The 14,964-nt window shown below is 38.9% G+C and overlaps 1 protein-coding gene across 1 annotated transcript; it reads right to left on the bottom strand.

Annotated features, from left to right (window-relative positions):
• Nucleotides 1-1,094: 1,094 nt before the first annotated feature.
• LOC132711616 (vomeronasal type-2 receptor 26-like) lies at nucleotides 1,095-14,705 on the bottom strand. Its single transcript, XM_087893517.1, has 7 exons — nucleotides 14,676-14,705; nucleotides 13,921-14,090; nucleotides 12,782-13,073; nucleotides 10,782-11,636; nucleotides 5,649-5,876; nucleotides 3,669-3,795; nucleotides 1,095-3,319 (listed from the first exon to the last, which is right to left on the bottom strand). Exons 1-7 carry the CDS (start codon nucleotides 14,703-14,705, stop codon nucleotides 2,397-2,399), a joined length of 2,625 nt encoding a protein of 874 aa, XP_087749643.1. The 3' UTR covers nucleotides 1,095-2,396.
• Between the last annotated feature and the right edge of the window lie 259 nt (nucleotides 14,706-14,964).

Genomic DNA, 14,964 nt, shown 5'->3' with positions numbered 1-14,964 from the left:
ACTGTCTCTCTCTCTGTGTCTATCTCTATCTATCTTTTGGAGGCAGGGAAGGTAAAAAATGGGCTGTTTTTGTCTGTTTTTTGCCTCCCCCACAAGCATTCTGCAGACTAAAACCAGGTAAAAGCGGCTTGTTTTTTGGCAAAAAATTGACCATTTTTGCCTGTTTTTTGACCTCCTTTCACCCACCCCCCTCCACCTCTGTAAGCATTCTGCAGGCTTTTGGTTCCAGCCCGCAGGGCTCCTGAAGGCACGTCCTGAGCTCTGCTTAAGGGTGGATGGGGCAACCTCGTGGCTCTCCACGGGCTGGATTAATTGCTTTAGCGGGCCGCATGTGGCCTGCAGGCTCTAGTTTGAGGACCCATATTCTAGAATATTGTCTATTTCCACCAGGTTGGTATCATCTGCAAATTTGATGAATTCCCCTTCTATTCCCCCATCAAAATTGTATATGAAAATATTGTAGAGTACTAGGCCTAAGGCAGAGCCCTGAAGTAGTCCACTGCATATTTCCCTCCACGCGGATGCAGTTTATTTAAGGACTACATGTTGAATGCGATTGTTGAGCCAGTTACTAATCCATCTGGTGGTGATGCATTTGTTATTCTATTGTACTGTACTAACAAGAGTTAGATCACAGCTTTTTTCCCTTTTCTTTTTCCCTATAATCCTTTTTTCTCTTTGTTCTCATCTTTATTTTCATGTGTTATATGGATTTATAATAAATCTTAATTTAAAAAAAAGTTGGGGGGGAGAAATGAAATGACTAGAGTATGTGACTACCTGAGGGGACCTCCCATTCTAGGAATGACTCAATTGGCAAATAAGGGACCTCAACAAAGGACTCCTGGCCAGTTATCAACTGATCATCAAACAGTAGCTATGGTTTGGACAGGAGTGGGTTGCTACCGGTTGGGCCACAGAAGCACTGCGTGCCTGCAAAGAAAGTGTGCGCACCCGCACGTTCCCAATAGTGAACCAGTAGTGCCGGGATTTGAATCTGCAACTCAAACTGCAACTCCTCAGCTGATGTAATCTGATTCTGTTCCTCCTCATGAATGGGCCTTCAGTCAGGACACTGATATTATCTGGATAGCTATGTTTGTAGTACATTTTTATGGCTGCCCGCCATATCCCAATATATAAACAATAAAAACAATAGACTCTACCATCCTGGTGATTATAATCAATCAGATAAACCACTTGATAGGCTCCATCTCACTTTGGGTTCCCCATGCCCCTTGGCAAACCTGGTGTTCAGGACCTTGTAAATGAATGTCAGTATGAGGGGCAATTTACTCTCTGTGGGGATCATATTCCAAAGCGAGGAAGCCACCATAGAGAAGATCCTTCTTCTTATGTGTCCTATCAGATGTACTTGTCAACTCTGGAAATGACTTTGGCTGACTCTGCACTTTCTTTTGTTTCGTTTCTCATTTGCCACTCTTGGGGGAAGGGGATGGTGTCAGAAGGTGGTGCCTTAACCTCTAGACAAAACATCAACCAGGCTCAGCATGAGAACCAAGGTCAAGGCAACGAACATGTGCTGAGACCGAGGGGAAAGCTGCCACCGGACTGATTGGCTAACGTGACCTGGGACAACCAAGGTGGGTGGGAAGTTTCTATCCTTTTAATAACCCTAAAGCCGGGAATTACTTAGAGCTAGCTTCACTGTTCTACATGCCAATATGATATACTCAATAAAAGGTCTTTTGAGCCTGACTGAAGCCTCAGAGTCCTGATTTGATTGGGTTCGTTACTCAGAACATGTCAGTTCCTTCTTAGCAGAGGAGTTCTTTAACACTCCCTTCCTCTGTGCTCTGGTGGGTCAGGTAGATGTGCCTGGGACAAGGTGGTTCTTCAAATAACCTGGTCTGAAGCCATGAAGGATTTCTGTTACTTGAATAGCTATCTCCAGAAACAATGAGAGCAGAGATATAATGACATTTTGCTGCCATTACGATCCACAGTATAATCCCCTATATGGGCTGTTGTCTGTATTCAATCATATTCATTTTTTGTCTTATTCCAATGGTACACCATTGTTGTAGGCTATCTTGAAAGCCTGCCTGAACTTCTTTGACCCTTTCTGAATTAAACAGAATCAAGATGGAGTTACTCTGAGTTTTTTCCCCTCACTTTCTACTTTCCCAGGACGTCGATTCCTTCATCAAGGTTAACTTAACATTCCTTTACAATCAACAAAATTACATTGGTCAGGACAGTTTGGAGAACCTTGGTCACTCTCACCCACTTAACAAGTCTAAATTCTATTGCAATTCTCACACTTAACAAATCTAAATTCTATTGCAATTAAAAAAATTAAGAAGACAATTATTTCTGAATACAATTCAGAATGCAGAACATTTTCATCCAAATCATATAAATTCAGGTATCATTCATGCTGCCCTTGATATCACATCAGTCTTTTTCCTAACTAGCTGCTCTCTTGTATTCAGCTCTGGTCTCAGTATGATGATGTAGCACTTGGGCAGGAAAATGCAGCCTAATAAGCCACCACTTGAGGCCAAGATAGAGAAGACTTCCACAGCCACCATGGATTTCCCCTTGGTGCTCAAGTAGGTGGGCACAAAGGACACCCAAACACTGCAGAAGACCAGCATGCTGAAGGTGATGAGTTTGGCTTCATTGAAAGTGTCGGGCAACTTCCGGGCAAAGAAGGCCACCGTGAAGCTGATGAGGGCCAGAAGCCACATGTAGCCCAGCACAACATAAAACATAATCTCCGAGCCTTCATTGCATTGCACTAAGATCTCATCCACCTGGGAATGCATGTCCAAGTCTGGGAAAGGAGGAGAAATGGTCAACCACACAGCACAGATGCTTGTTTGAATAAGGGAGCAAAAAACAATGACTGAGACGGACAGCCTTTTCCCCACCCACAACCTCATTCGGTTCCCTGGCTTTGTGGCCATGAAGGCCAGAACCACCGTGATGGTTTTGGCTAACACACAAGACACCGCAATGGAGAAGACAACTCCAAAAACTGCTTGTCGGAGGAGACATGTGACTGTCCCTGGACACCCGAGGAAGAGAAAGGAGCAAAGAAAACACAGCAGGAGCGAGACGAGCAGGGTGCAGGTGATATCCCAATTGTTGGCTTTGACGATGGGAGTGTTCTGGTGGAAGATGAATGTCCCCATCACCACAACTGTGATGACAGCAAAAGAAACAGCAAAGCCAGTCAGGACTTCTCCCAGGACTTCTTTGTAGGATAAGTAGATGATAATTTTGGGAATACATTGATGGTGTTTCTCATTTGGATATTGTTTTTCCGGACACCTCTCACATTGGTTGGAATCTAAAAACCATAAATAAAATATCTAAAAATTCTACACACTGAATCAAATTAAGTTTTTAGCAATTATTCATCCTGATTATGCCTGTTTTTGGAGAGAATAAAGCTATTAAAATGTTTGCTTTAAGAAAATCCTTTTAAAGTTTATTTTTTTATTCAATAGACTACATTTCCTGAACAAGAGATTACACAGTTAAATAAGGAAAAGTTTTTACTTAAAAAAAGAAGAAAGAGACCAAGGCTAGTGAGAGATCCCAATCAATCTATGCTTTTCTTTAAAACTAAATTCAAGAACCCAAACTTGGTTATAGCATAATGTATTTTTAAAGAAATATCCATATTGTTTTCTTACCAATCATGGTGGAAATGCTTCCCTCTGAACACTTGACACAGTCATAGCAGCAAACCTGTTTTCCCTCCTTAATCAATTTCCGGTACCCAGGATGGCAGCTTTCCACACAGGTGGCAGAAGGTGGTGTCTAATGGGAATGGCCAGAGTAAGGAATTAAAATGGATTATAATCAAGCTTTGAATCAATCAGTCAGCAGTCATTCTCTTTAAATAAAAGCTAAAGAAAACATGGGACGCAGTGGCTTAGTGGCTAAGACTCTGAGCTTGTTGATGGAAAGATCAGAAGTTCAGCAGTTCGAATCCCTAGTGCTGCGTAATGGGGTGAGCTCCCGTTACTTGTCCCAGCTTCTGCCAATGTAGCAGTTTGAAAGAAGGTAAAAAATGCAAGTAGAAAAATAGAGACCACTTTTGGTGGGAAGGTAACAGCATTCCGTGCGCCTTTGGCTTTTAGTCATGCCGGCCACATGACCACAGAGACGTCTTTGGACAGTGCTGGCTCTTTGGCTTTGAAACAGAGATGAGTACTGTGCCCTAGAGTTGGGAACAACTAGCACATCTGTGCGTGGGGAACCTTTACATTTACCTAAAGAAAACCAGCTTCTTGTAATTTCTAATAATGCAAAATTTGGAATTCCTAGGACTGATTGCTAGAATCAGTCAGAGGAGCAGTTAAAATCTGAAAAATCTTTGAATTGCTATTGAAAATTTGAATACAAATCAGTTCATGAACCCTGCAGAGTGTGTAAAGGAACTTGAGATGTCCTAAAGGGGTTGATAAAACAGTATGTTTCTCATAATCTTAATGAGCTGTTAAATTTGAATAGTAAGAAGAAAATCCAAAATAAATTTGTAATGTATGGGAAATAGTGTTGAAACTGCTGAGATGACAGCAAAAATATTCTGGTCTAGTATTTGCTATCCTTTTCCATTATCCCTGTGTTACGTTGCCACTCTAATCCAAACTTGCCTGTATTTCAAAATACACAAGCATTAGTACCTGCAGAAAAGCTATTCAGTTCTCTGAGAAAAAGAAGAGGGAAAAAAATGACTAAATCTCTATATGGCCAGAAGCTGTCCCCAGATTTTTGAATTGGCTATGGGAACTGGCAAGAGAAACATTTCCTGCAAAACTCCAGAGAAATGGGATGTTTATATTAGCCTGAAGTGGAAAATAGGTGTGATGACCTTTTTTATGCTTTCTGTCTCAACTGATTGAAAAAAAAAAAGTCAGATAAACTCATTAGTGGGAGAGTCCTGTCTGTCTGTCTGTCTGTCTGTCTGTCTGTCTGTCTGTCTATCTATCTATCTATCTATCTATCTATCTATCTATCTATCTATCTCATCTATCTATCATCTACAGTATAGCTATGTAAAATCTTTCCTTTTCTTGTTTGTATTATTGTAACTGTAATTTTTAATATTTTTTTCAAAGAAGAAAGGTTAATCCTCCCTTCAGTATTACCTTTCAAAAGATGAATCTTCCACCTCACTAAAGGTAAACCGCTCCAAACTGGATTGCAGAAAATACGACTTCAGCAACAGAGTGGTCAATGCCTGGAATGCACTACCTGACTCTGTGGTTTCATCCCCAAACGCCCATAACTTTAACCTTAGACTGTCTACTGTTGACCTCACCCCATTCCTATGAGGTCTGTAAGGGGCATGCATAAGTGCACCTACATTCCTACCATCACTACTGTCCCCTTTTATTTGTACCCATTTCCTATATTCATAATCTTATACTTATATCTGTTATTTTATACAAAAATATATAAATAAATTATAATCCCAGTGAGCTCTTTTCCCACATTCTGAAAGTGTAATGTAGAATTGAGAACTTCTTCATTTTTCCAGGATACAAAAGTGTTCTAACATCATTAAGAAGATACCAAATGACCTTGGAACCACTCTAAGGTTACTGATTTAACATCCCAGAAATTGAGAAAATATCCTCATGTTTTCGTTGGTTTGTTTAACTCGCCTGCTTAAATTTGGGATTCCATCCAATGGTAGTTGCATTTATGGTGAGGCCTTCCTTTTGAGAACTCTGAGGTTCAACACCTCCAACTTGGACCTTCTGAAAGGATCGATTGGGGAAAGTAATCAAGTTGATGATATCGTATGCTGCTGCCAGGTTTCCATTCTCATTGAAAACTATTTCTTCCCCTGCACTATTGTTGAAATGGAGGTTTTTCAGAAATAAACGAAGCTGAAAGATAAGAGAGATAAGTGAGGTATTGATACCAATAGTAGGTAATAGAATGTACAATTCCATGCTGGGATTTACCAAATGGTACTCAAGTCATTTTTAACTAGCAGCCAAACTTTAGCGTTAATAGTATTTTTTTTAATATTCCAAAGGCATAATTCTATTTTGCAGGACTATATTTTATGTTTAAGTATTATTCTTTCGATGTGCCTTTACAGAGAGATTCAAAGAAACATATTCTTCCAACATTTACTGGGTATCCTGGCCACTCTGACACTCCTTATCTCCAGTGGCTGCTTAAGTCCATTACTTCTGCGCAGGTGGCTAAATTCTGCACACCAGCATTGGGGATTCATCAGAAACACATTTCTAATCCACCATAGCTATTTTACACAACAAATATGGCAAACCTGTTGCACTGCTTCTTTCTTTCTTTTTAAATATTAAAATGACTATGGGCTACAAGTTTATGAATTGTAGTTTTAGACCATATATAATCGACAGGCTGGATTTTATCATCGATTTTTAGAATTTTTAATTGCATATTTACTGAGTGTTTTTATTGTTTCTGGTGTCTTGTCTATGACTGTAATAAACTGAATTTATTTTATTTTATTTCATTTCATTTCATTTCAATTTATTTATTTTATTATTTTATTTTATTTTATTTTATTTTATTATTTTATTTTATTTTATTTTATTTTATTTTATTTTATTTTATTTTATTTTATTATTTTATTTTATTTTATTTTATTTTATTTTATTTTATTTTATTTTATTTTATTTTATTTTATTTTATTTTATTTTATTTTATTTTATTTTGAATTTGTATACTGCCCTTCTCCCTGAGGACTCAGGGCGGTGAATAGCCAAGTAAAAACATCAAGTACAAATATTAAAATACAATTAAAAAGACATATATGAATTTGGCCCCATTAATTAAAAACGATAAACAAAACAATTAAAAACATTTAAAAAGTGTTAGGCCACTAACACTAAAGAAATTGACTTTAATTAAAATAGAGTTTTTTGGTCAGATATATTGCACATGTTGCACTTCATGATGGATAAAATTTTTGCTAAGAAATATAACAGAATAATAGAATAACAGAGTTGGAAGAGATCTTGGAGGTCTTCTAGTCCAACCCCTGCTCAAGTGGGAAACCCTATACCAGTGATGGCTAACCTTTTTGCCATCGCATGCCAGGAGGGGGTGGGTGGGGGAGGTTTGCATGTGTGCATACCCACACCATAATTCTATGCGACCCCCCTGCGCATGCGTGCGCAATCCCCCTCCCCCCGCTTCTGGCACGCGATGGCCTGGTAGGCCCATTTTTCTTTCTTACCTGGCTCCAGATCATCTCTGTGCATCTGGGGAGGGCGAAAACAGCCTTTCTCACTCCCTCGGAGGCCCTCCAGAGGCCTGAAAGGGCCCATTTCCCAACTCCTGGTGGGACAGGAAGTGACCTTTTTTGCTGTACCCAGTCTCCAGAGACTCCTAGAGAGGCCTCCGAGGGAGTGAGAAAGGCTGTTTTTCACCCTTCCCAGATAAATAGAGAGGATCTGGAGCCAGGTAAGAAAGGAAAACGGGCCAGGCCCTCCGGAGGCAGGAAACAGCCTGTTTCCCTACTTCTGGTGGGCCCAGAAGGCCGGAAAATTTGCTGGCCTGCACGCGCATGCATGCCAGAGCTGAGCTGGCATGCCCACTGATATGGCTATGTGTGCCACCTGTGACATGCATGCCATAGGTTCGTCATCACGGCCCTATACCATTTCAGACAAATGGTTGTCCAATCTCTTCTTAAGAACTTCCAGTGTTGGAGCATCCACAATTTCTAGAAGTTAGAACAGTTAGAACAATTAATTATCTTACCCCTGCCACCAATTTCATTGATTATTATTATTATTTTGCACAATTTTTCCTTCTCTCTACTTTAGTGAATTTTTCTTCTGCTATTCAACCACAAAATGCTGCATAAAAGATAGTCATTTACTGGATTGAAACTTGGAAAGGAAGCAGAAGACCTCTGGGAAAAAATATCTCCATATACCTAATATAATATCTGTGAAAAAAAAAATCAAAATTGCAACAAGAAATACATACTTTCAGAGGTTACCACCAAGCCTATAGACAACTAAAAATTATAAATTTTAAAGACAAAAGGGACAAATATAAAAACTGGAAAGAGAGGCACCTAACCAAAGCAGAATATCAACAAATATCTTGAGACTGCAAAAATGAAGTCAGGAAAGCTAAAGCTCAAAATGAACTAAGTCTTGTGACAAAAGTAAACAACAACAACAACAACAACAACAACAAGCTTCTTTCAACATGTAAAAAAACAAGAAAAATGTCAAGGAAATTATTGTCCATTAATGGGAGAAAATGGCAAGAAAGTAATGAACAACAGAAAGAAAGAAGAACTGCTTAATTAATTTTTTGCAGCTGCATGGGAAATGCAGGAATACAACTTAAAATAGATAAGAAATAGATAAGAAAAAGGTAAGAGAGCACCTGTCTACCCTACGCGAGTTCAAATCAACAGGACCAGATGGATTACACTCCAAGCTTCTGAAGGAACCGGCAGATGTGATCATAAGAGCCTACCGTCCCTGTCCTAATGTTTCCTTTAATTGTATTCATTTTATGTATTCAATTCATGCTTATACTTATTTATATTATCTAATATGTACTCGGCAAAATAAATAAATAAATAAATAAATAAATAAATAAATAAATAAATAAATAAATAAACAAACAAACTATATCTTTCAAAAATCCTGGAGCACTGGGGAACTATCAGAGGACTGGAAAAGAGGTGACGTAGTTCCCATCTTCAAAAAAGGGGAAAAATGGATCCCGGAAACTACAGACTTATCAACCTGACATTAATACCTGGGAAGATTCTGGAAAGAAAATCAAATAATGAATCTGTGAACACCTTAGGCAGGCAAAGTTGTAGCCAAGAGCCAACATCAGTTTGTCAAAAACAGATCATGCCAGACAAATTTTAGTGAATGAGAAAAATGCTGTGGATATAATTTACTTGGACTTCAGTTAGGCATTTGATAAGGTAGACCATAACCTACTACTTGCTAAAGTAGAAAAATGTGGGTTAGACAGCATCACCACCAGATGGATTCATAATTGGCTGACCAACCACACTCAACATGTAGTCCTCAATGGAACTGCATCTACATGGATGGAAATATGCAGTGAGGTACCCCAAGGCTCTGTTTTAGGCCCAGTACTCTTCAACCTCTTCATCAATGATTTGGATGAGGGGATAGATAAGCCATAAAATTTGCATATGACACAAAATTGGCAGAAGTAGCCAAAACTCCAGAAGATAGGCTTAAAATACAGAAGGATGTTGTCAGATGTGACCTATCGGGCACTATCTAACAAAAGAAAATTCAATGGTGAAAAAAGTAAGGTTCCATATTTTGGTAAGAAAATAGTAGTAACTGTGACAGAGATCTTGGGGTCTGATGGACAATATGAGTCAGCAGTGTGCTGCAGCTGCCAAAAAAGCCAACTCAATCCTAGGCTGCATTAACAGAGGATAGAATCAAGATCATTTGAAGTGTTAATACCACTTGACAAGGACTTGGCAGGTGGACCAAGGCAGTCATAGAATGGATCCCAGTTGATAAAAAAGTGTTTTATCAACTCTAATCAGTTTTCACTGTTGATAAAAGGTGTCTACGAAAGAGACCAAAAAGAAGATGGATCAATGACATCACCAAATATTGTGGGTCTAATTGGCAAAAGAAAGCTCAGACCATATTGGTTTGAAATATGGGAAGATGCCTTCATCCTGCAGAGCACATTTCGAATACTGCATCCAGTTTTGGTCACCACATTGTAAAAAAGGATGTTGCAATTCTAGAAAGAGTGCAGAGCAACCAAGATGATTAGGGGATTGGAGACTAAGATGTGTAAAAAAAGGTTGCTCGAATTAGGTATGTCTAGTTTAATGAAAAGAAGGACTAGTTGTGATTTGATGGTGAACTTATGGCATGCAAAGCCCTCTCTGCAGCACGCCAGTGGTCGCCCCAGCCCAGCTCCATCGCGTATGCATGTGTGCCTCCAGCCGGCCACCTGGTCTTTTGGTCTCTGCCGTGCATGTGCAGGGGTGGGGCGCATGTGGGAGGGCAGAGTTCATGCATGGGGGTTCAGGAGGCTTTCGAGGCCTAAAATGGGGTACAGGGGAAGCCCTCATGTGAATGCATTCACGCGTGCATGCTTTGGGCACTCGGCACCAAAAAGGTTAATCATCACTGGTATAGGGTTTCCTGCCTGAGCAGGGGGTTGGACTAGAAGACCTCCAAGGTCCCTTCCAACTATGCTGTTATTAAACAGTAATTTTTAAACATATATTTTAAATCTATTTATCTATCTATCTATCTATCTATCTATCTATCTATCTATCTCTACACATACACACACACACACACATACATACATACATACATACATACATACACTTTAGAGGAGCAGCTAAATAAAGAATATGGTAATATTCCTTGTTTCATGGAATCAGAACAGAGTTCAAAAGTACTACAAGTTTATTTCATGCTACCTATTACAACATTCTGAACTATCAATGGTCAAGGTGAATTGGCACCAGAGAAGAGCCAACGGACTTAAAGGGGGGCTGGAATTAGGTCTTTTATGGGGGTGTAGAGACACCAAACCGATGATGCATTTGACCCTACCCTCGGGCTCAACCTTGTAATCTCCTACATTATCTAAATGAAAAGATGTTTTGTTCAGACACTTTCAGTTGAATGCAGACTGTTGTAAAATATACTGTTAATGAATTTTGAATTTTGTAAAAATTGAAATCAATATGTTATTATGACTACATTCCCACTACATTAGAAGGAACCATAACTAACCTGCCAAGGTTGGACTTTCAGCAAATTCCACTTCTCTCCATTGCCTGTTGTCTTCTGCCTGGCTCTGGATGAATACATAGCATGGAGACCATGTGCTACAGCATAGACAGCATTGTAAATACTGTAGCTCTGGCCAGACATCTCCATTTCAAAGACAGTTCCAGGGAGACTCCCCAGATCCTCTTTCCCAGTGCAGCTTCCTTTGCCTGCTGCATATATATTGTACATTGGAAATGAACAGATAAATGCTGCACTCCAGAATTGAGGTAGGAAATGCACTTTAGAGTGATATGGATTTAGCTTCTCAAGGAACTCTTGAAAGCCTGGGACCCTATTTGTGTGTAGGGCAAAAGACAAGCTTCCATTGAAAGACAATGCTGTAAATTTCTGAGGTTCAAAGACAGAAGTGACATCCCAGAGAGCACTTATGACCCAAACCCTCTCAATTGGGAGCCTTTGACTAATTTCATACCATTCAAGAATTACTCGTAAGCCTTCTATAGATTGCATGTCCCCATAAACTAGTATTACATTGGTTTTACTATACCAGAGGACATGCCCTATTTTACCTAGATTAATCTTCCGTGAAGTACTGGGGTCATAATCTGTCAATCTTGGAATAAATTGAATTACAGAAATGCAAATATCACTCTGGATGAATTTTGGTCTCAGAATTCTGAGAAATGTCTCTCCAGTGGTGTCTTCTGGAATGAGCAGGTCAATCCAATTCCATCCAAAATATTTCAAGAGCTGAATAATCCCAGCATACTGGATCTTTTCATTTGGAGTCATCCAGAAGAAAGAAGGAAACTGCTGTTTATCACTCAATGCCAGGTCAAAAGTGCCATAACTGAGCTGCAGAGTGGGAATAATAATGATGTACTTTTAGATGAAATACTGCTTCTTTAGACACATAAAAAAAATGGAAGTATTTCTTTTGGACCTGTTTTTCCATAAAAAAATATTGATGGGTGAGATAAATACTAAATCTGGAGATCAACAAGTCTTTCCTGAGAGCTTTTGCAACCAAACCACCATTAGAATTCCATTCATCCCTTTTTAGACAAAGTCACCTCAATCTTTGATTGTGCTAAGTAGAAATAGAGAGCAGAGAAAGATAAAGGTTCTACTCGCACATATGTGCTAGTCGTTCCTGACTCTAGGGGGTGGTGCTCATTTCCATTTCAAAGCCAAAGAGTCAGTGCTGTCTGAAGATGTCTCCATGTTCATATGGCCGGCATGACTAAATGCCAAACGTTCATGGAACCCTGTTACCTTCCCACCAAAGGTGGTCCCTATTTTTCTATGTACATTTTTTACCTGCTTTCGAACTGCTAGATTGGCAAAAGCTGGGACAAGTAACAGGAGCTCAGCCCATTATGCAGCACTAGGGATTTGAACCACTGAACTTAGATTGACAAGGTCAGCAGCCACTGAGCCACCATATGCCTTTTAGAGAGCAGATAGGAATGAGTAATAAGAGAGGAGGCTTTTTCATTAAGGATCTGACAGTATTCATCTTCCATTTTATATTATGAGGGTAAGATAATTAGGATAAGCATATTTAAAATTCTTGTGAACATAGAATACCCAGAAGATGGAGAGACAACATCAGATACACTACTACAATATCAATTAACAATGCTTGCAGCCACCAGAAGAGTAAGAACAAGAACCCAAACTGATAAAGAGAAAGACAAAAAGAAGGAGGAGGAGGAGGAGGAGGAGGAGGAGGAGGAGGAGGAGGAGGAGGAGGAGGAGGAGGAGGAGAAGTCTGAAACAGTGATAGCTATACAGTTTCTACAAACTAAATATGTTTGTGCTTATTAAGAATTACTACACATGTAATAGTAATTGATGCATTGCATTTCTCTGACAAAATAAGTAAATAAAAACTCTAAAATGAGTTCCCCAATATTGCAGCTGTTTTTGAGGGGTTGTCTTCACTTTTAATTGCCATCCTTTCTTTTCTTGTGCATAATGTGAAACCAGATACCTGCCTGTAGAATCTTGTAGGCATTTAAGGTGTTGGCCATCTGGATGGTGTTCTGGGAAGGGAGATCACCGATGACAGCCATAATGTTTTGCTCCTTTCCCTTCCTGTAATTGAGCTGACAGCGGTCTTCCACAAAGAGAAGAATGAAAAGGTTCTCAGAGGCTTTTATTGCCTGAAAACCATTCTCATATATCTTGGAGACCAAGGTGATGTTGGGTAACAAGTTCTTATTCCTGTTGATCTCCTGAATGGCAAAACTGAAGGCTAGGACATGCTGTAAGTTTTTAGGCAATGGCCTGCAAGAAGAGTTTCATTTAGTTCTATAATCTTCGAATGTGACAATAACTGGATTTAGATACATCTAAAATGATGTATCTGGGCTGAAGTGCAGTGCTTGAATCTCATTGGAGGATCATGTGGGAACTGTGATCATATTTTGAGAAGTTTAATGCAATTACAAGCATTGTTTTGTGTATGTAGGGCAGCAATGCAAAAGAAGGGCAGAAACTGATGGATTTTGCCAACTGTTAACAACAATTCACATTTTATCACATTCATATATTTAAATATATGATGTAACATTTTATCATATTCATGTATTTAAATATGCTCCGTCTTTCTACTAAGGAGACTTATTGCATAAGAAGTAGAAAACTCAAGCTACCACAATCTTTATAAAATAAAAGTCTTGGTATATAGAAATGTTTGCAAATCAGGAAAAAGTGACAAATTCCTAACAGTGGCATTATGTAGTATGAGAATCATAGATATGTATTTAAACCTTTATTAAAATATTCATGCTAAATAGTTTTGATATGTTTTCGCTTTCATTTTGAATGTTAAATAAAAAAATAGGGTAACAGTGTCATTAAAATCAAATCTTCTCATGAACAGGTTAATTGATGTATAACAACAGCAACATGAAAAACCATGTCTACAAGGCAACATTTAACAGCTACTGTATATTTCAGCACCTGAAATATCATTAACCAAGACAGATATATAAATAAAAAATATGCCTAAACCAGTTTTAATTCTCATCTAAAATGGAAAAATATTAATCAGAATGTCCTGAATACAATCAATTAAAAAAAAAAAAAACCTTGAAAGGCATATCACAGTTTCTTTCAAAGGAGTACTTGCCATCCTTCCAAAGATCCTGCTGGATGTTCCATAAAGTGGAGAAAAGACCATTTGGGATATAAAGTTGACACAAATTCTCCAATGACGATATCACTGGAGAGGGCAGGGAGATTAAGCTGCAAATGTCGTTTGTTACGACCCATGGAGTTAAAGGTCTTGTTGAAAGAAGCCTGGAGGAGAAGGAGAGAGAACAGAAACCCATGGGAAAATGTGTGAGTCTCTTTGAATGCCAAATCAATTTGGCTCCAATCAGAGCAATGCAACCACATCTTCATCACAACACTTTGACTGGAACAATGAAAGAACCTCTACTGGTTTTATGCACAACTAAAGTTGTAGATTACAATCATTATCATCTGAGTGATTCATAAGGCCACTTACTCATGAAGCTGTTGCTCATGGTAAACTTAAACTGCTAAGTCTCCCTAGGTTCTGTGCTCGCCCAAAAACCAAGTTTAATTCATTAATTCTGATAATCATTAGGTAGGGAATTCTCTTTCCCAAAGCTATTATCAAGTATTTTTCCAGTTGAAGAAATTATATGACCGAAACCCATCTCTTGGCAGCTCCTCATCAGGGAAGAAAGAAATGATCTTGGGATCATAACAGATTTTGGGAACCGAGTCTGGCTTTCTCAACCGAAGGAAAGCAATGCTGATTAAAAGAACAAGAGATGGATTAGTAGCCAAATAAATTCTCCCTTCTCACCTCACAATCTCCTAATTCAGTTAAATGCATATCTCTTCTTTGCTCACTTTGCTGACATGTTTTAAGAATGCTGTCATTGTACCAGTGCCTCCCCAAAAAACTATAATCACATGCCTTAATGATTACCGTCCAGTTGCACTCACTTCTATTATGATGAAATGTTTTGAGAGATTGGTAAAGGACTATATGGTTTCATGCCTTCCCCCTCATTTGACTCATTCTAGCTTGCCTTCCCACCAACCATCTCCTTCACTTATGACTGTATGACTGCAACTCTGTTGCTTGTATCTTTACGATTTATATTTATATGTTTTCCTGATTGCTTATTTGTACCCT

Source organism: Pantherophis guttatus, chromosome 4 (genome assembly GCF_059756535.1).
Source record: "Pantherophis guttatus breed Tessera chromosome 4, ASM5975653v1, whole genome shotgun sequence".
In the NCBI taxonomy this organism is placed as follows: Eukaryota; Metazoa; Chordata; class Lepidosauria; order Squamata; family Colubridae; genus Pantherophis; species Pantherophis guttatus.
Note: the sequence above shows the minus strand (reverse complement) of the source record. Positions and strands in the feature narration are given on the sequence as shown.

Excerpts from the sequence above, each read along its gene's own strand:
- LOC132711616 (XM_087893517.1), bottom strand. The coding sequence starts at position 14,705 with ATGACAGCATTCTTAAAACATGTCAGCAAA. Across the intron at positions 13,074-13,920 it reads GCAGGATCTTTGGAAGGATG|GCCATTGCCTAAAAACTTAC; the intron begins GCAAGTACTCCT and ends CTCTTCTTGCAG. Across the intron at positions 11,637-12,781 it reads ATGCCTACAAGATTCTACAG|CTCAGTTATGGCACTTTTGA; the intron begins GCAGGTATCTGG and ends CCCACTCTGCAG.